The sequence below is a fragment of the Ornithorhynchus anatinus genome, chromosome 1, assembly GCF_004115215.2.
Source record: "Ornithorhynchus anatinus isolate Pmale09 chromosome 1, mOrnAna1.pri.v4, whole genome shotgun sequence".
Lineage (NCBI taxonomy): Eukaryota > Metazoa > Chordata > Mammalia > Monotremata > Ornithorhynchidae > Ornithorhynchus > Ornithorhynchus anatinus.
Window position 1 is genome coordinate 20676073 of NC_041728.1, and position 19444 is coordinate 20695516.

General features: G+C 41.1%; 1 protein-coding gene across 6 annotated transcripts in view; it reads left to right on the forward strand.

Moving 5' to 3' along the window:
• The window catches only part of SSBP2 (single stranded DNA binding protein 2), a 294273-nt gene that overhangs the window by 186296 nt on the left and 88533 nt on the right, over window positions 1–19444 (forward strand). For 4 of the 6 annotated variants that reach the window (XM_039911270.1, XM_007656432.4, XM_039911269.1 and 1 more), the window contains exon 5: window positions 4721–4810. The exons of the other annotated variants lie outside the window; for them this stretch is intronic. In XM_039911270.1, the coding sequence (XP_039767204.1) occupies window positions 4721–4810 (90 nt within the window). The remainder of the gene's footprint in view (window positions 1–4720; window positions 4811–19444) is intronic. 6 annotated transcript variants of the gene reach the window in all.

Sequence of the window (19444 nt, forward strand, 5' to 3'; positions counted from 1 at the left end):
TTTGTGAACTAAGCCCTGTTTAAAGAGTGCTAGATGATATAAAAATGAATGTGATGAAATTTGCCCACTTTTTTCACATTTACATTTACTAAATAAACATTAAATTTGTGTCCATACCGGAGAAGTGTGTTTCAGAGGGGAACCCACTAGTTCATGTAATTGTAGATATTGTTTATACTAGAGCTGAACTACTTACCGCAAGATCTTTCAGGGAAAGGCACAGTTTGAACTGGTTTGTTCCCACTTGGGAAATGGAGATTTCCAACTCAACTTTTTGATTTTCTAAGTTAGCCGATCCATTTGAATGCTATCATGGAGTCATTTTAAAGACCACAAGGAACAAATTTCATAACGTCTGCCTTCACTATAAACCTGCCTGTAGTCAGAGGGCAAATCCAACTCTAATAGCCAGTTGCAGTAGTCCCGAGGGTTAAGAGGGAGAGCTAGTAGAGAAAGACATGAATAGTGTATTTCAGAACCGAGGCTGAAAAGAGATTGAGCAAAGGGAAAGGCAAGAAATGAAATCAGACACTGGCAAAATCCTCCCCAACTCAAATCACAGTTGACCCAGGTCCCCAAGATCCTTTCACTTTCAACCCCTGCCCTGAAACATATCAGAGAAGCAACGTGGCTCAGTGGAAAGAGCACGGGCTTTGAAGTCAGGGGTCATGAGTTCGAATCCCAGCTCTGCCACTTGTCAGCTTTGTGACTGTGGGCAAGTCACTTCACTTCTCTGTGCCTCAGTTACCTCGTCTGTAAAATGGGGATTAAGACTGTGAGCCCCACATGGGACAACCTGATTCCCCTGTGTCTACCCCAGCGCTTAGAACAGTGCTCTGCACATAGTAAGCACTTAACAAATACCAACATTATTATTATTATTATTATTATTATTATTATATCCCTGCACACTGTCCTTTTCCCACTCTCCCCGCACTCCCTAGAAAATCCTTCTTCCTCACTTAAAAACTGCCTACCTAAATCTTGCTGCTTCTGGGGGATTCCTGCTGAAGACTTTATGGTCCCAACTGACAAGTGAGACATATATGCTTTTGTAAACCATGTATGTGTTCTCTGGCTCCAATTATTTGCCTTAAAAACAATCCAGAGTAAGAGAATTGATACGTTGGGGTAAATGCATCATACGCTTAAAGACCCAGGCCTTAAAGGTACACATTTTTAAATGGTTGAGGTTTCTTTTGAAGGATTATTTCTTTCTGCCCTATTGCATTCTTGCTTTCCCCGTATTTTATTCCTGTGGAGTGTGGGAAATATCAGCATACATACTAGATTGTACCTGCCTTTAAAGCAAGTCATTGATACTGTAAAAGGATTTGGGACTGGCTCAGGAGGCAGACTTGGGATGAGCCCCTAGGCAACCTCAGAGGCCCTGTAGAAATCCTGTTCTTGAATGGGGCCTAAGACTGGTTCCACTAGGGAATTGGAGAAGGCCAATTTCAGGGGTTGTTGATACCTCCTCTGGGTTGCAAAGGGAGAGTAACACCCGTTGTAAATTCAGAAGCTAAAGACATCTTTCAAACAGCCAAGTCAACCCAAGTAGCAGTATTGCTCCAGATCAAAATTGAGAACCCAAATTATGAGTTTTAGTTTGTTTTCCTGCATGTGTGCAAACCCTTTAGTGAAACATCTAGATCTCACCACTACGAATAACTGTATTCATTCATTCAGTCATATTTAATGAGCTCTTACTGTATGCGGAGTGCAGAAACGTGCTCATTTATGCAGTCAGACACAGGACACAGTTAAGGCAGTCAGGACACTCTTCTGTCAGATCTTTTACTCAGGCAGGTGAACAGTTTGTTCTTTTCCATTACTGGGCCTAGGGATTGACCAACCCAGACAAGGAGAAGGGGTTGTGTCACCGTGCGTGCTGACTGGAATGTTAAAATGTTTGTTGCACAACAAGCTTTTTTTTTTCTGTTTAAAGATCCTTCATCTTGGAACATTTAAGTTTCCTGCTGGTTTTCTACTATATTTCAGATTTGGAACTGACCGCAGATGATGCAATCTCACAGCACCTGGGCCTCTAAGGTCATTTGATGAAGGCAGTTTTGTTTGTGCCTTATGAAAACTTCCTCTCCAATCCCAGCCAAACTCTCCCAGCGGTCTTCAGTTTTCAACCACTTCCTGAGCTCCCTGCCAGTTACAAAAATGGCACTAGGAAAGCTGAAGGCCATACACATTTCTAACATGGAATTGAGAGTCGCAAAGGGAAAGAAGAAGCAGAAAGTCTGACTAGAGAAGGTTGCTGAATCTGGGGGTGTGCAGGCCACCTCAGATATCCCAGGATACCTCACATATCCCATGGACCCATGGTTTTACCTCCGTTTAGGTTCCATTAAATGTATAGTGCCCAGCACTGTTAAATGTATCTCACCTAGTTGTGGTGTTTCTGCCTTCCAAGACACACAGTTTTGTATCTAATCAATTAATCATTTGGATTTACTGAGTTCCCCCTCAGGTGAGGGCGGAGACGTTCACTCAGGGAAGAACAACCGGTAAATAGTGGTACCTAGGCAGAGAAAACTTAGCAGAAGGCCTGGATCTCTATGGAACCTGTGTGTGTGTGTCTGTGTGTTTCGGGGGGTGGTGGGGAGAAGAGTGGCAGGGGAAGGGGCATTTGTCTCTGAGGAAAATCCCTAATAAGGAACTTGACATGTTTCCCAAAAGGTAATAAGCCACAGTGTTTCCTGATCCCCTCACCAAGTTTGCTGCCACCCAAGGAAGGCAGATTTCAGATCACCACTCCCTGAGATGAAGAATCAGTGTAAGGTGAAATGATTGACTAAAAAGTCAGAAAGTGTCCAGGCCACACGTGGTATTCAGAACCGTGGAAAGGAGGCAGTAGGGGGATACATACCCACAATGAGATGTCTTGTTATTCACTGTATCCTGATCAAATGTTAGCTACCACATTTCTGATTCTTGGAAGTTTTCAAAAGCCAGGCACAAAGCTGCCTTCAAGTGATTTTGCAGACATAGGTAGCGTATGATTGCATCACCTGTGGTTGGTTACAAATTTGAAATATAGTAGAAAATAAAGAGGAAACTTAGATGATCCAGGGTGATGATTTTGAACCAGACAAGAAGAGTTCATTGTGTGACAAATGTCAACATTACAGCCTGCTAAAAACCCTTAAAACCCAGCTTAAAACTGTGTGGTGACACAACCCCTTTTCCTTGTCTGAGTTGTACAGTCACTTAGGCCCCACAGTAGAAAGAAATATATTGTAAATGAGTAATAAAGAAATGTTATTAATTAGTCAAGTTCTAAAGAATTCTTAAAGGAAATTGTATTTTTCAAACCACAATAAAAGTTGTGATTAAGGAAATTTTGTTAAGTGGTTTCATCTAGTCTCGAAGGAGTTCACATGACTTTCTGCCATCCCAATTAACTTCAGTTGCCTGTTGTTCTCATTGTTACAGGGTACACTTCTATAAATGGTTAGATGTTCCAAACATTTGGAAGTAGTAAATGAAAATTACTTCTCTAAGTTTTTAGTCATTTTTGTGACTAGATAAATGAACCTATCTGTAATTAAGTAGAGCAGTAGTGCCATCCTATAGCTAGCTTCCTTAATACTGAGTGAGTTCCATATGATAGGAATTAGCAGATCCATGGAGCTGTAAATGTCCTGTCTTTCTCTTGGGTTTCTGCAGTTCACTGAATAATGTGAAAGTTTAGGTAGGTAAATGAAATGCCTCTTCCAACTTTGTGTCCTAGGATCTTTAAATATAGCAAAGTAGTAGTTTGACTTTTCTTAAAACAGTCCTAGCTCACTGTGAAGAAAGGCCTATTTCAATTAGAATTCCAATTGGTTAGTCCTCTCCCGACAGTTGGTAAGTCTTATGTGGTTTCTCTCCATTTATTCACAGTAGAGTGATCGAATGCTCATGCCCCTGTGCTGGGAGTATAAACCCTATTCCTCCTTCCTCTCCCTTCCTCTCCTTTCCCCTGCCTTTCCCACCAACCCTATGCATCATAAGGAATTGGGCAGGAGGAAGTTCCGCCATGAGAACCACCGTCCTCAGGCTGCCTCCAGTGTAGCTGAGAGAAATATTGTAGCAGGGGACACAGAGAGGAATCCTGAGTGGGTCTCTGCTAGAAGCTGGTCTACTTCCAGTGCGGGGAGTAGGAGGGGAGTAGAAGGGAGGGTCCAGAGAGGCCATGTTCTCCTCAATAGCTTCCAAGTGTGAATTTTAGTACCTTTTGGTGCAAACTTCCAAGGACCAGGGTTCATAATTTTCCTTTTTTATTTTTTGCACCTCTAGTATTGTGAACTGGAATTCTGATTTGCTAGAGAGTTACATTCTCCATGGGTGGAAATCAGGAACACTTCTAACTAAACAGCACTTCAGATGGCATTGTTTAAAAAATTACTTTAAGAAAATATTTAAATTGAGTGTCTGGTAAATTTGATGACAGCTGTAACTTCTCAACTATGTGGGTATGTGACACTCTTAGATGCATATATGCTTAGATATACAGACACTCACATAACAAAATGATGTCATAGCACTATTTCAGTATTGTTCATTCAAAAATGCAGTTATCTCACAATTAACTCTGTGGTGGGAAAAATGTAATTATGAGCTACTGGCCAGAAATTTTCCTACCGAACTTATTTCTAGGTCATTAGTCTTCGGTTTTGTACCTTCAATGTAATGATTTAGGTTGTTTTTCCTTTGTTCTTTTCAGAGTGCTGCAGCAGCTCCCAGTCCAGTGCTAGGAAACATTCCCCCAGGAGATGGCATGCCAGTAGGTCCTGTACCACCAGGGTTCTTTCAGGTACACAGAGAAAAATTATGACTGTAGGAATCTTAAGGCATAGATACTCCTGACTAGCGCTGTTTGACGATTCGTAGGAGGATAAGGCTGTTTTAAACCAGAGGGGAAGTTAGAAGAATTCAGGGGGGCTCTCTAGTTGGATTCTCCTTGCTCCTGTTTCCTCCAACTCCTCCTCCTCCTCCTCCTGTGTCTTCTGCTCACTTGCAGGGAAAGAGAAAGGAAGTCAAATACAAATCAGTCAGTAGCTCTGCTACAGATTCGGAAGGGGTAAAGGTTGAAAATGTTGCACAGATGAGGTTTGGGGGTTATCTGTGGGTTTGGTTTATGCATGCTATCCCTGCTCCCCATTACCGTGAATATATAGGAGTCGGCTGTACCTTCTGAAGGAGGCAGGTTGTGTACTCTTCGGGATTCCAGGTCACTCTCGTGGCATAAAAAATTTCACTTCCCTTGTTCTGAGGCCTAAAATCTTGGTGTCCTATGGAATGTGATTTGGAAAACTTAAAGCATTATTAACATCATGATTTTTACAATGTATTTATTAAGGCCGGGGTTTCTACATCAATATTGAAATAGATAAAATTTTCCATAAGTTCATTCATTACAAGAATTGAAACAATTTGTTACATTTTCCATGCCGAGTCCTAAGATGATAATTCAAGGCACTTGGTGTAGTTAATCACAAGAACATAGTTGCAAAAGTAGATCAATACTGTTTTATGTGTGAAATTAGAAACCTAAAGACAAAGTGATTTTCTCAAGTACGGCAGACTGAAATTCACAATTAGTACACAAAATTCCTTTGTCCGAGGTAAACAATAGACAATATCACAATGCTGTGTTATACAATCTACTTGTAGCTTGATTACAGGTTTTATTTTTTCTCCAGAGAAAGAGTATATGCTGTTGGTTAACTTTTCCTGGTATTCGAGGCCATACCTTACCAGTGCATCCTAACAGTGTAAGCAGCAGATAAACAGCTGGGTCAGAGCTGTTTGGTTTTGCTCCCCTTTTCTGCATTTCAGAGTTCACTGTAGGTGATATGATTCTATTTATCACTACCCTGTACTCTCCTAGCTTTTCTCCATTTAGGAGCTAATACAAGTTGAGATTCTTCAGCAAGAGTAACTCTCTTGTATAGTTTGCAGTGGGGTACGTACTCTACCTGAATGACAGGAGAAGCTCCTGTCCGTCACATGTGGTCACTTGATAAAGACATCATTGAAAAGGGCTTTACTCTCGGGTATATCTTACACCAGAATGCTGACACCCAGAAATGAGAGGATCTAGGAAGTAGAGTGCTCTCTGCATTCCTTTCCCTCCAATTTCTAGTGGCTCATTACATAAACTCTCTGCTGAGATGGTGAAGGAGTCTAGGTTCGCTAAATTGTAAATCTCCTTGAGGGAAGGGATCAGGTACGCTAATTCCATTGTACCATGCTCTGTATACAGAACAATGTACTCATGCAAAACTTTTATTGAGGTAACAAATTTCATTAGTTTCATACCCTATAATCTAAAAAATTCAAATTTTAGTTTCTGTGTACATCGTACTCAGGAAATCAATACTATTAATTGATCAGATGACCCCTTTGATTATTCCTTTCTCGTCTAGATAATACGTTGAATTATAATATGTATTGCACACTTACTGTGTGCAGAGCCCTGTACCTAGCTCTTAGGAGAGTACATTCAAGTTGATAGACATGATCCTTGCCCTCAGAGTTCTCACGTTTATTATTCCAAAGTGCTGACACATCTGTTAATCTAATTTCATCCTTACCCTACCACTGTAAGATAGGGAGAACTAAGATCTAGACCCCTAGGGGAAAATATCTCCCCCAGAAAGAGACAGTGAATCCTGTCTTTGGAGGAGGGCAGTTTCCACAGGGTCAAGTTGTATATTCTATGGTAAATCAATGCAAAAAGACCAATAAATATGAGAAGAAACATGGCAGAGTAAGAAGCAGTTTGCCTTACTGGGCAGAGCACAGCACTGGGAGTCAGGAGATCCTGAATCCTGCCTGCTGGGTGATCTTGGACAGGTCCCTTAACTTCTCTGTGATTGTTTCCTTATCTGTAAAATAGGGATTCAGTATCTTTTCCCTCTCTCCCACTTAGACTGTGAGCCCTCTGTGGGGCAGGGACTGTGTCCAATCTCAGTCTCTTGAATCCACCCCAACATTTAGCACAGGGCTTGGTGCATAGTAAGTCTTAGCAAGTACCATAATTATCATTAATCAATCAAACTATCACATTCATGGAGTGCTTACTGTGTGCACTCAATACATTAACTGTACTAAGTACTTGGGAGAGTACAATATAACAGAGTTGATTGACAATATCATTATTATTATTATTGATTATTAGTACTGTGTGAAAGCCTACTTGAGCCATATGTGGGAAAATACATCTATTTAAAATGCTTATAAATGAGTTTGTGTTAGTCATTATAGGACATTCAATAAATGTTAATTATTTTGAAAATCAATTTGTGAATAGAATGAGAATTGCAGGCAGACATATCTGGCATTACAGAATGTACTCATGCAAAGCTTTTATTGAGGTAGTAAATTTCATTAGTTTCACACCCTACAATCTAGGAAATTCAAATTTTAGTTTTGTCTGTACATCAAACTCAGGAGAAGGAGTGATGAATAAGTTTGGTGCCTATAAGTGCACAGATGACAGTTTTAACTTCAAATATAAGGGAAATATTTTGATATCTGATTGAACAAGGGACCCGCACCATTAGTATTTTGTACAAAATAACATTAAAACCATTATCTAAAATAATGCTGCACTGGAAAATATGACCGTAACTGTCCTAGAATTAAAAATCTAGGTGAAGGCTCATATTTAATAGGTAATACAGATCTCAGAGCGTCATCTTTAAATTAATATATCGTGTATGCTAGAAATATCAATATTTTAAGTTAACTGTTTGTACTTGTTGTTAACATTAGAAGAAATAGAGATGTGTTGTAGCAAGCACCTCTCCTCATTTGATCATCATTTGAAAGCATTATTTGAATACGCCCCAAATTGTATTTTTGAATAAATATTAAAAACGTTCCAAACTTTCAGTAAGAGACTTCAGGCGTAACTCAACAAGATCTTCTAAAAGAGTGGCAGGGAGAATTGCCTGGGTTGGCAGCTCAGGCCCCTGGAGATCTCCTGGTGCCACAAATCTGAAGGTAAACATGGAGCCCGGGGTAGGCTCAGGGACCAGTACATCACTGACCCAGTTTGCCATCATTCTGTTTTTCCTTTGCCAGCCTCTGTGGGTTGTTCAGCGCACCATGCCTAGGGTTGCCGGGATCCTCTGGGCAGTTGTTCAGGGATCTTGTCATGCCACTTCTAGGCTCCTTCTGCGTCCTGGCATCACAGGAGCATCAGGGACCTGTGCGAACTCTTCCACTTTTCCTAGTACCCCTACCAGTGCCTCTACTAGAGAAGCAGCGTGGCTTAATGAAAAGAGCCCAGGCTTGGGAGTCAGAGGTCGTAGGTTTTAATCCCAGCCCAGCCACTTGTCAGCTGTGTGACTTTGGCAGAGTCACTTCACATCTCTGGGCCTCAGTTACCTCATCTGTAAAATGGGAATTAAGGCAGTGAGCCCCATGTGGTACAATTTGATAATCTTGTATCTCCCCCAGCACTTAGAACAGTGCTTGGTACATAGTAAGCACTTAACAAATACCGTCATCATTATTATTATAATTATTATTATTACTCTCCAAAGAGAAGTAGGCACAGCCCCTGAGATTTGTTTCTTTCATATTACTGCTGAGCTATGGTTCAGGAAGGTGCCGTCTTCCCCGGGATCTCTTATCTATTTGTAGTAAAGTTTGAGAGGTGTTTCTTGACTACTAGTGCTTTTATCCTGGACTGATGGACCAGTCTAGAGCAGGAGAGGAAGGACCGAGAGAAACGGGAGTCGAGGGAGCTCAACTGATCGTGAGAACGGCAGCTGCGGAAGCGATGGACAGAAAGAGCCGATCTAGGAGAGTTAGCAGGGGGTGGGGGGGGCCCGCAGAGGCAGGAGGCCCTGTGGGATTCTTGACCTTGGCTTTCTCCCAGATCTTTGACAGAAGGGATTTGATTTGGTTAGACACTCTTCATGCATGTGCGGGATTGTCTGACAACCAACCAACCTCCTGGCCACATTAATATAGTTAATGTAAAGACTTGTAAGAGCTGACTTAGAGTATGTAATTCACCTCATGAAGTCTCCCTCAATTTCAGAAAGGGCCAATAAAGAAGAGCATTTGCCCAAGAACCGATGCAATCCTTGCTACCTTTGGAATGGCAAAAGGAAACGTTAAATAACTCCATAGGACCGATTTTTTTCTAGGTTTATAGCCTATGACTATATCTCTGTAAAACACTCATAATAAAGTAAAGGGAGAGAATAGTCTTTTTTGTGTCTTGAAAATTGAACACGCCTATGTAAATAATGGTAATCTAGATTTATGGACCCAGTAATTTAAAGATGAGAGATTAACCAAGACAACTGTGCTCTCCGATTTGAAGCTTACTGTATTTTATAAAGTTTTAAAAATAGATCATTGTTTTGTTTATTAGCATTCTGACAGAGAGTAAGCTCTTATTTGTTTTTTCCTGTACCTTCACCTCAACTCCTCAAAAAGGACAGTGCTCTGCACACACTAAGCACTCAATAAACACGATTGAACGAATGACTGTATAAGAAAACAAAGACTTTTATGTTTTTTCCATTTTATACGAAACATATAGCGGGTCTCTCTTTACAAGGTGCTCTAACGGATAATATCGATGTGTCTATTGCCAACTCTTTTGGGAGATCCTGCTTAGAATTTAGCCTGTTGCCATCCGGCACCTCTGGAACATTCAACTTGCATTTCCCATTATTTTTATTTTCATCTTAATTCAGATATAGTGTTACTCAACCCGAATACTACTCTTCAGATCAAATCATGCACAAACGTGTACAATTAAAAAACTGGCATTTCAGCTTGAAAAGTTTCTTGAATGTATCACATCCACAATGTTTCACTTAGAGCACATGATAGCTGACTGTAGTCTTCCCTGTTTCAAATACATAATTAATCAGAATTTCCCCATTATCGGTGGTAAAGCTGTTTTCACCATGTTTCAGGCACATTTTGCACACAAGTTGAATTATAAAATGTTAAAAGTAATAAATGTCATTACTCTTACTCCTAAAGCTGTCTTGCCATCTAGTGGTAGTTCTTAGCTCTCTCCATTTCTTAGAATTTTTTACTGGTGTGCTATTTTTAGTCCTGCTGTGCAGTAGCAGTGCTGACCTAATGCTTTGGCAGAGTATTAATATAAGAGGAAGAAAGAATATAAAAGAAGTTTCCTTTCTTCCCCGCGGTAGTAAGTATAAATAACCTTCAGGTAGTGTTATAAACTAACAAAAGCAAGGAAATTTAAAGTCAAGGGTAGCAAATCTTTGATCTATCAGAATGGAAAAGATCAAACAGCTTGAATCAGGAAGGAGAGCAATTTTCTAAGGTGCTATTAAATCTTATCAATATATCTGCTTTATCCAAGATATAGTTGAAGTAAATATGGAGAAAAGATTTTGCTCCTTTCCTGTACTGTTAAGCTAAGTCTCTGTTCAGTTCCACTGCTTTAACCCAAGTAGTTTTTGACTTGCTAATCCATCCTCTTTATTATCTACACTCTTGCCTATTTGGCTTCAGCCAACTGCACCTACAGTTCAACAGTGGGAGCATCCTGCTTAGTCATTGTCTTTTACTGTCCATCTTCAGGCTTTCCCCACTTTCATCGGTGTGCCTGTTTATTTATCCTTCCTGAATATGGTTGCTTTCGGAAATTAGTCACAGGAAATACTGTAAATGGGGAGAAGAACTCTCTTCCTCTAAGCTGGGGGCTGCTTTTTTGATCACAGACAAAGAACCAAAGGATGGGCCATTATAACCTTTCTCTAAATCTAACAGAGGTTTTTAATTAAAGTGGGTCGGATTAGTCTGCATCTTATTTCCACACGTTCTCTTCTATAGCTAAGAATTCATCATTTTTTAAATGAGGAAAATCATAGTAGTAAAGTATGAAGGTATGTTTGAAAACAAAATAACTGCCCACAGATCCAAATTATGTGCTAAATTAAGTTAAAAACAAAGATTTTTAATAAAATTTGATTTGGAAGATTTTTTAAAAAAAGATTTATAAAGAAAGAACATGAGAAGTTTCAAATTTTGTCAATATTCTTCCCCCAAACAGAAACAGAAGTGTTAGGTAAACTTCTGACTTCAATCATTCTGCCCCAAGAAACGGTTTTTAATGCTCTCAACTATTAGAATACATGAAACTTCTCCCCTTGAGTATCTAAGTAAACCTTAAAATAAAGAACCATGAAATCTTAAGCAGAGATCCAGAACACAAGAAAGGGGAGAAGCACCATCCATCTTGGGCTGCCCGTTTGGATTTTTCTTCAGAAGCTTCACCTGTCTGTCATATTAAAGGCCTAACAATGTTGGAGCAGCCATTTTACACCCAGGTTCAATTGGGCTGTCAGTTCCATGCATAACAACCAAACTAAAGATGTCTGAGATGTTTACAGTGAAACAATGTAAAATATCCTCTTACTACATTCTGTGACCGAGTCTTAAACTGAAAAGCTACTGAAGCTTTTTAAAAAATATCCATCATTCCAAGTAGGAGGGAGAACAGGAACAGAATCTCCATTTTACAGATGAGGAAACCAAGCACAGAGAAGTTCAGTGACTTACCCAGGGTCACACAGTGGACTAGTGGCAGATTCAGGGCTAGGCTGTAAGCTCACTGTGGGTAGGGAATGTGTGTGTTATATTGTGCTGTATTCTCCCAAGTGCCCTGAACAGTAAGCGCCCAATAAATATGATTGATATATTGATGCGATTAAAGCACCTCAGAAGGACCATTTAGTCACAGAAAACTAGCAACATGCACTGGATGACTTTATAGCATATTTACATATATATTATTGACTAAAGAAGGGGAAAGTCATTTGGCATTCAGAAAAGAAAAGGAGGAGCCGTATATTTTTCATTCAACCAAATTCTGGCTCTGATATTTGGGGCATGACCCAGTGTGTCTTCTTCCCACATATAGGGAGTGGGGCCAGGATGCCAACTACATAGCACATGAGAACCAGCAGCACACAGTTGGTCAATCAATCAATCAATCAGTAGTATTTATTGAACTCTTACTGTGTGCAGAGCACTGTACTAACTGCTTGGGAGAGTGCAATATAACAGACACCTTCCCTACTTACAATGAGCTTACAGTCTAGAGCAAGTGCCATACAATATGAATAAATAAATTACAGCTCTGTACATAAGCGCTGTAGGACTGAGGGGGTCGGGGAATAAAGGGAGCAAATCAGGGTGATGCAGAAGGGAGGGGGAGAGAAGGAAATGGAGGCTTAGTCGAGGAAGGCCTCTTGAAGGAGATGTGCCTTCAGTAAGACTTTACAGGTGGGGAGAGTAATTGTCTTTAGGATATGAAGAGGGAGAAGGTTCCAGGCCAGAGGCAGGATGTGGGTGAGGGGTCAGCAGCGAGATAGACGAGGTCTAGGTACAGTGAAAAGGTTAGCATTAGCAGAGCAAAGTGTGCAGACAGAGTTACAGTAGGAAATCAGGATGGTAAGATAGGAGACGGCAAGGTGATTCAATGCTTTAAAGCTGGTGGTAAGGAGTTTGTGTTTGATGCAGAGGTGGATGGGCAGCTGGTAATGCCAACACGTCAATTCTTCATCTCCTTCCTTGTGTTCTAAGCATAATAAGCTTCTCGAGGACAAGAATTGGGTCTACCCACTATATTGTACTTTCCCAACTGCTTAGTTTAGTGCTCTGCACAAGCAAAGCACTCAATAAATACCACTGATTGAACGATTGATAGTCCTGAATTTAGTCATAAAGAGTGTCCTCGAAAGCCTCCAGTGGTTGCCAATCAACCTTTACATGAAACAAAAACTCCTCACTCTTGGCTTCAAAGCTCTTCATCACCCCACCTACCTCATCTCCCTTCTTTCGTTCTACTGCCCACCTCATACACTCCGCTCCTCTGCCATTCACCTCCTCACGGTCCCCCGTTCGCCCCTGTCCCACCGTCGACCCCTGAACCACGTCCTACCGCTGTCCTAGAATGCTCTCCCTCCTCACCTCTGCCAAACTAACTCTCTTCCCCTCTTCAGAGCTCTACTGAGAGCTCACCTCCTCCAGGAGACCTTCCCAGGCTGAGCCCCCCTTTCCCTTTGCTCCTCCTCCCCCCCCCCGCCCTCTGCTCTTCTCCCTCCCCCCAGCACTGTGCATATTTGTAGTTATTATTTATTACTCTATTTTGCTAATGATGTGTATATCTCTGTGAATCTATCTTGATGATGTCTGCGCCAGACTGCTTGTTTTGTTCTGTTTTGCTTTGCTGTCTGTCTCCCCCATTTAGACTGTGAGCCCGTCATTGGGCAGGGATTGTCTCTCTCTGTTGCCGAACTGTACATTCCAAGCGCTTAGTACAATGCTCTGCACATAGTAAGCGCTCAATAAATGCTATTGAATGAATGATAAAGGATTCCTTTTGCAGCTCAGGAAGCTAGAACCTCTTGCGTGGATATAAGAATATGACTCATTATTTCAGCAATCTGAAACGAGTGAAGTTCAGTGTGCAGGGATGGGGTAGGACAGGAAAGCTGTTAGAAGCAAAGGAGGGTGGGGGTAGGGGATAGCAGAGGAGGGGACAGAGAGGGAAATACTGCCTTAGGGCAGGTCATATGTGAGCTGAGGTATGTTAGCAAATGATTGCACACTGTCATCAGTAGTATTTATTGATTGCCTACTGAGTGCAGAGCATTGTACTAAGCATTTATGTGGGGTGGTCATAACCTGAAGAAAACATAGACTATAACATGATTTCTCTAGAACATTAGAGAAGCAGTGTGACTTAGTGGATAGCACATGGGCCTAGAAGTCAGAAGGACCTGGGTCCTAATCCCAGATCCACCACATGTCTGCTGTGTGGCCTTGGGCAAGTAACTTAACTTCTCTGTGTCTTAATTACCTCATCTGTAAAATGAAGATTAAGACCGTGAGCCCCATGTGGGACAAGGACTGTGTCCAACCTGATTAACTTATCTCCCAGGGCTTAGAACGGAGCTTGGCACATAGTGAGCGCTTAAGAAGTACCATAATTATTATCATGATTATTATCACCTCCATGTCATATGAAAACTGACTGTACATTTTTGAGGATTTGAGTAAGCACTCCCCACAGGCAGAGGCAAATGTTGTGCCCAGGAGACTTCTGGGGTAGTTTTCTTTCTATCCCATCCCAACTTGGTTTATTTTATTCTGTGAACATCAGAGGAAATAATCAGTTGTTACAGCTATGCTTGATGTCAATCAATCAATAGTATTTATTGAGCACTCACTGTGTGCGGAGCACTATTCTAAATTCATTCATTCAATAGTATTTATTGAGCGCTTACTATGTGCAGAGCACTGTACTAAGCACTTGGAATGTACAGTTTGGCAACAGATAGAGACAATCCCTGCCCAATGACGGGCTCACAGTCTAAATGGGGCTCACAGTCTAAACGGTGCTTGGGGGAGTATACAGCAGAGTTGGTAGACATGTTCTCTGGCCAGAAAAGCAATGTTGCCTAGTGGGTAAAGCCCAGGCCTGGGAGCCAGAGAACCTGGGTTCTAATCCCGGATCTACCACTTGTCTGCTGTGTGACCTTGGGTAAGTCAATTAAGTTGCCTTTGCATCCATTTCCTCATCTGTAAAATGGGGATTCCATTGCTGTTCTCCCTCCTACTTAGACTGTGAGCCCCATGTGGGACAGGGACTGTATCTGATCTGCTTAATTTGAATCAATCCTAGTGCTTAGAACAGTGCTTGACACATAGTAAGTGCTTAACAAATATCATAAAAAATGAAAATTTTAAAAAATGAGCTCTTCCGTGAGTGCCCAAATATTGTATGTGTGCTAACTAGGTCAATATTCATTTATAGATGCCTATTTCAAATGAACAGAGAATTGGATTCACTAAAATGAATAGGTGAGGAATTGATAATGACTTAATCTGGCGTTAGCCTGGACTCAGAAATTGATAAAGACAACAGTTTTGATTCAGCCCCGTACATATCTTTTTAAATTCAGGAGCATATTTCTTGCAAGTGTAAATGTTATGTTCTTTTAGGGAAATACAATAAATAAAACCAGATTTTACATCATTGTTTCATAGTGATTTTATATAAGCTCATTTTAATTAAGTGTTGATGGTGTTAGACTGTTTGGGGATGTATGGAGGATAAGCTAGATATTTATGCTTATCAGAAGAATCTGCAAGCACAAGTATATCATTTAGAGAGCCAAATTAGTTTACTATTAGTTAGAATTAAAATGTGTTAATCAAGAGTGCCTTATCCACTGAGTGACAGTGATGTATGATGAAGATATTAATGAAAAACAGAAGAAACAAGATACATTAAGACATATGAATTGTAAAGTAACTTTGGTGAAATTCATATGATGGGTAATTTATGCTTCATTGCCGCACTTCTGTAGCACATGGAGCATCTCAATGAATTTTAAAAATAAAGCTGTACGTATTTTTGCCATATTGCTGCAAAGGCAACAGAGTCACATTTTTCAATCAGCATTTTAACAAATCTCAACATTATTTAGTACTCGCATTCTAATAAGAAAATGACATAAGAAAATTTACACGCTATTCATTATGACTACAGAAACTGCAGCACTGTGACCTTAAAATGATTTTTTTTTCTGCTTTGTCTGTGGTCTTCCCATTTCAACTCCCCATGTAACAGCTATTTGGGTATCCTACTTTTGCCTCTTCTCCTCACAGATAACACCCAGAAAAAGGGTCTTACCGTGATCTAGTTCAAGGCTGGTAGACGGGCTGTGTATCAGGGTTGCACTGGGATCTTGTCTTGCCATTTAATAAACTGCCTTAGAAGTCGAATGTAGAGCCTGTGGTAATACCAGGTCTCTCAAGATAGAGAAGGTTTAGGAGTACAACTGCTCTATTTTCCTTAGGTAGATGAGAAACTAGGAGCCACTAAAACTCTTGAGAGTTAGGGTAGTGAGCCCTTTGTAGGCAGGGATCATGTCTACCAACTCTATTGTATTGTCTTCTCGCGAGCACTTAGTACAATATTCTGCATGCGGTGAAGCACTCGATGAATATCAGTGGTGGATTAATTGATTTGGAGAGTCCTCATAAGGCCCCAGTGGAGTCACCTGCCTCAGAGAATGACCCCAGAAAAAGAGGATTAAAGAGGTCAGTAGAGAGGAAAAAAAAGGTCCCCCCGAGCAAATGAGGGTTGGCTAGCAGGAATCATGAGAAAAGCAAAAAATTAAGCAGAATGCTGGTAGAGAGATGGCCCTGACATGGGGTAATAGAAGGACCAATTTCAGAATGAGGAGCAGAGCCACTGGTGGGAGAATGATGCCCCACTAGGCTTCTGCCACCTGTTGGAGAGGTGCATGAGTGTGACCAAAGACCCAGGACCAGAGTCACTGAGGAAAGGACTGGGTAACAGTGACCCTAAATCAGTGCTATATGTGAGAGACCTGCTGCTTTTGCAGATATTGGCTGCTGGGCTGGGGACATCTGTAAAGATTTCTCAAGAAAGTTCCTGAAGCCAGTTTTCCCTCCTTTCTTCCTTGAGGATGATGATCATGGTGGCATTTGGGGAATCCATGGGATTTTCAAAATTTTCTCTATGCTGAGGAAGTCATTCCAAACAACCACCACACTGGTCCAGAGTTTCTATCCTTCCAGCTTGATTACTTCATCAACCTCCTGTTCTCCAGTCCCTCCCCACTCTGGTCCATACTACATTTTACTCCCTGGATTATTTTTATAAAATATCAATTTACAAACATCTCCCTAGTCCTGAAAAACCTGCAATGATTGCTCTTTCCTCTTAGCATCAAGCAGAACTTCCTGGTTTCAAAGCACTCTGTTAGCTGTTTCCCTCCTTTGTATCCATGCTCTTCTCCCACCACGCCCCAGCTTGCAGTTCTTTGTTCCTCTCAAGCTAGCCTAGTTCTGTACCTTGTTCTTTTCTCTTTTGCCCCATCCTCTTGTTCACACATTCCCTCCTACCTGGAACTCACTACTCCTTCACATCCAGCAGGAAATTACTCTCCGCTTCTTCAAAGTCCTTCTGAAATTACATCTTCTCCAGAACACCTTCCTAAACTGATTTTAAATCTCCACCCCTCCCCCCTAATATCCCTAGCTGCCATTTCAGGACTTCCCCACCACCACCTAATTACTCACAACCCCCAAAGCACTTATAAATATAGCTTTATACTCTTATTGCTTCCTCCTATCAGTTAATTGTTTTAGTGTCTCTCTCCCCTTCTAGACTGTAAGCTCCTTAAGGGCAGGAGTCTTGTCTGGGAAGGGATCAACCACGTAGCATAATGCTCTTCAACAAGTAGGTACTCAGTAAGTACTATTATTAATTGATTGGAAGAGCCTATGTAGGCATCTGAGCACTTGATCCCCTTCATGCTTATAGAACCTAGGTGAATAGCTGTCAGATCTAGGAGCTTTCCCATTTTTCATGGTTCTAACTCCAGGGTAGACCTCATCAAATAAAGGAGTAAAGGTTGATGTTTTGCCAAATTCCCGAAAGACCTGTTCTTCCTCATTGATGGAAGGAGTATTAAGAACATCACTGAAGTGCTGTTAACAACTCTTTGTTGAGAACAGAGATTAGTCTTCACTTACACTTTGGGGTATGTATGGTCAGATATACACTTTTCAGGAATGTGTAGAGGTCTTTGGCTTGGTTTTGGTCTGTTTCAGTCATATTTATTGAGCTCTTACTGTGTGCGGAGCACTGTCTATTTAGCTTTGGGTCTCTTCAACCTTGGTATCCCACTATTTGTCAAGCACATTCCTTACCTAAGTCTGTCTACCACTATATAGCCTTTGATATAGCATCCGTTTAGTTAGGATCATGGGGATCTATAAGGTGTTATGAAGCTTTTCTTTATCTTCGAAAAGTTTTTATCATTTATTTTTAAGGTCATTCTCAAGCCACTCCTGGTGTTGTCTGCTCACAGTGCCCACAGTCCTAATAGTTGCCTGTTATACAGTATTTCGGAGGGATAACCCTCCCCTCTTCCATGTAAAAGGCAGATGTTGTTTCTTGTTCTGATAATAGTAGAAACAATAATAATAATAATAATAATAACAAACACTACCTGCCAGGCACTGGAGTAGGAACAAGATAATCAGGTTGAACCCAGTCCTGGTCCTACATGGGGCTCATAGTCTAAATAGGAGGGAGGAGGATTTATTCTGTCAAAATTCGATGTTCAGTAGTCCATAGTGGATGATTTGTATGCCTCTAACAATTTCCTGGCATTATCATTAGTACAATGTTGGAACAGATGCAGTAGTGGCCAGCCCAGCTTTCAAGGCCATGAATAGTAGCGGGGATAAGAACTTCCTTTAGATCTTGTTTTTGGGCAATAATATAGATCAAAAAGTTGCCGCCACACAGATCTTCACATACAGCTAACATATCGTCCCTTTATCTGGGAAACAGGATATTATGTTTCAACAAGATGGAACCATCACCAACTTGCCTCAGACATCCAGTTGCCACCGTCACAGACGGATTACTGGCACGGCTGGACCATTGGTCTGACCCCGTAAAGATATCTGTTAGGCTTTTACGTTGGTGATTAAAAGCTGGTATTTAGCACATTCACTGAGAAAGTGGCGGCAATTACTATTTAGTATTTTTTCCTGAGCGATGCGTTAGTTTTTCTCCACATCTTAGTATCGCTGTCTCCATGTGCACTGAAATCTCCCATAGCAGTCTATTTGTCAGAGTTGGGCTCTGCTGTGATGAATCTTTCTAAATCTCAGTAGAACCTTTCTTTCCCCTCATTGGTGTCCACTGTGGTAGGAGGATATGTAGCATACCACTATAGCCTTTTACTGCTTCTGTTTTGGAAATAGGTTGTGTCATTTGGTGCTCATTGGAGGGTTTAGAATAAGCACTCGTCCAAGTCTGTGTCTGCTCTTCTTCTCTCAGAGGAAAGAATATATCTGTAACTCTCTCGTGAGTGGGACATTGTTAGGAAATCTTGTCTCTTTTGATGCAGCAGTATCCAATCCGGCTTGCTCATGTGCTTTAATCCCTTTCACCTCTCTGAGTGAGCACCGTGCCCACTGGGTGTTGTGCATTATACTAAAGGTTTGGAAAAGTACAACAGAAATACAAATTCCCCACCTTCAAGGAGCTGACATTCTAGCAGTGGCCACTGAATAACAGGCAACTATTAGGACTGTGGGCATTGTGAGCAGTGACATTTTAGCTGCTAGCATTCTAGCAGCTCACTGTTTAGCACTCATGCAGTTCAGTGTGAGAGTGTCATTCAGTGTGAGAGTGTCATTCAACAGACTGTAATGCTGGTGAATGAAAGAAATTGATAAATTATGTGAGGAGAATAGGGAAATTGAGAGGTGGAGAGAATATCTCCCTTACTTCAACCCTTAATAACACTGAGTGCTGTACCAAAATGAAGCTACACCATGCAGGAGTCCAAAAAAGCGTTAAGGAGAGGGGCGA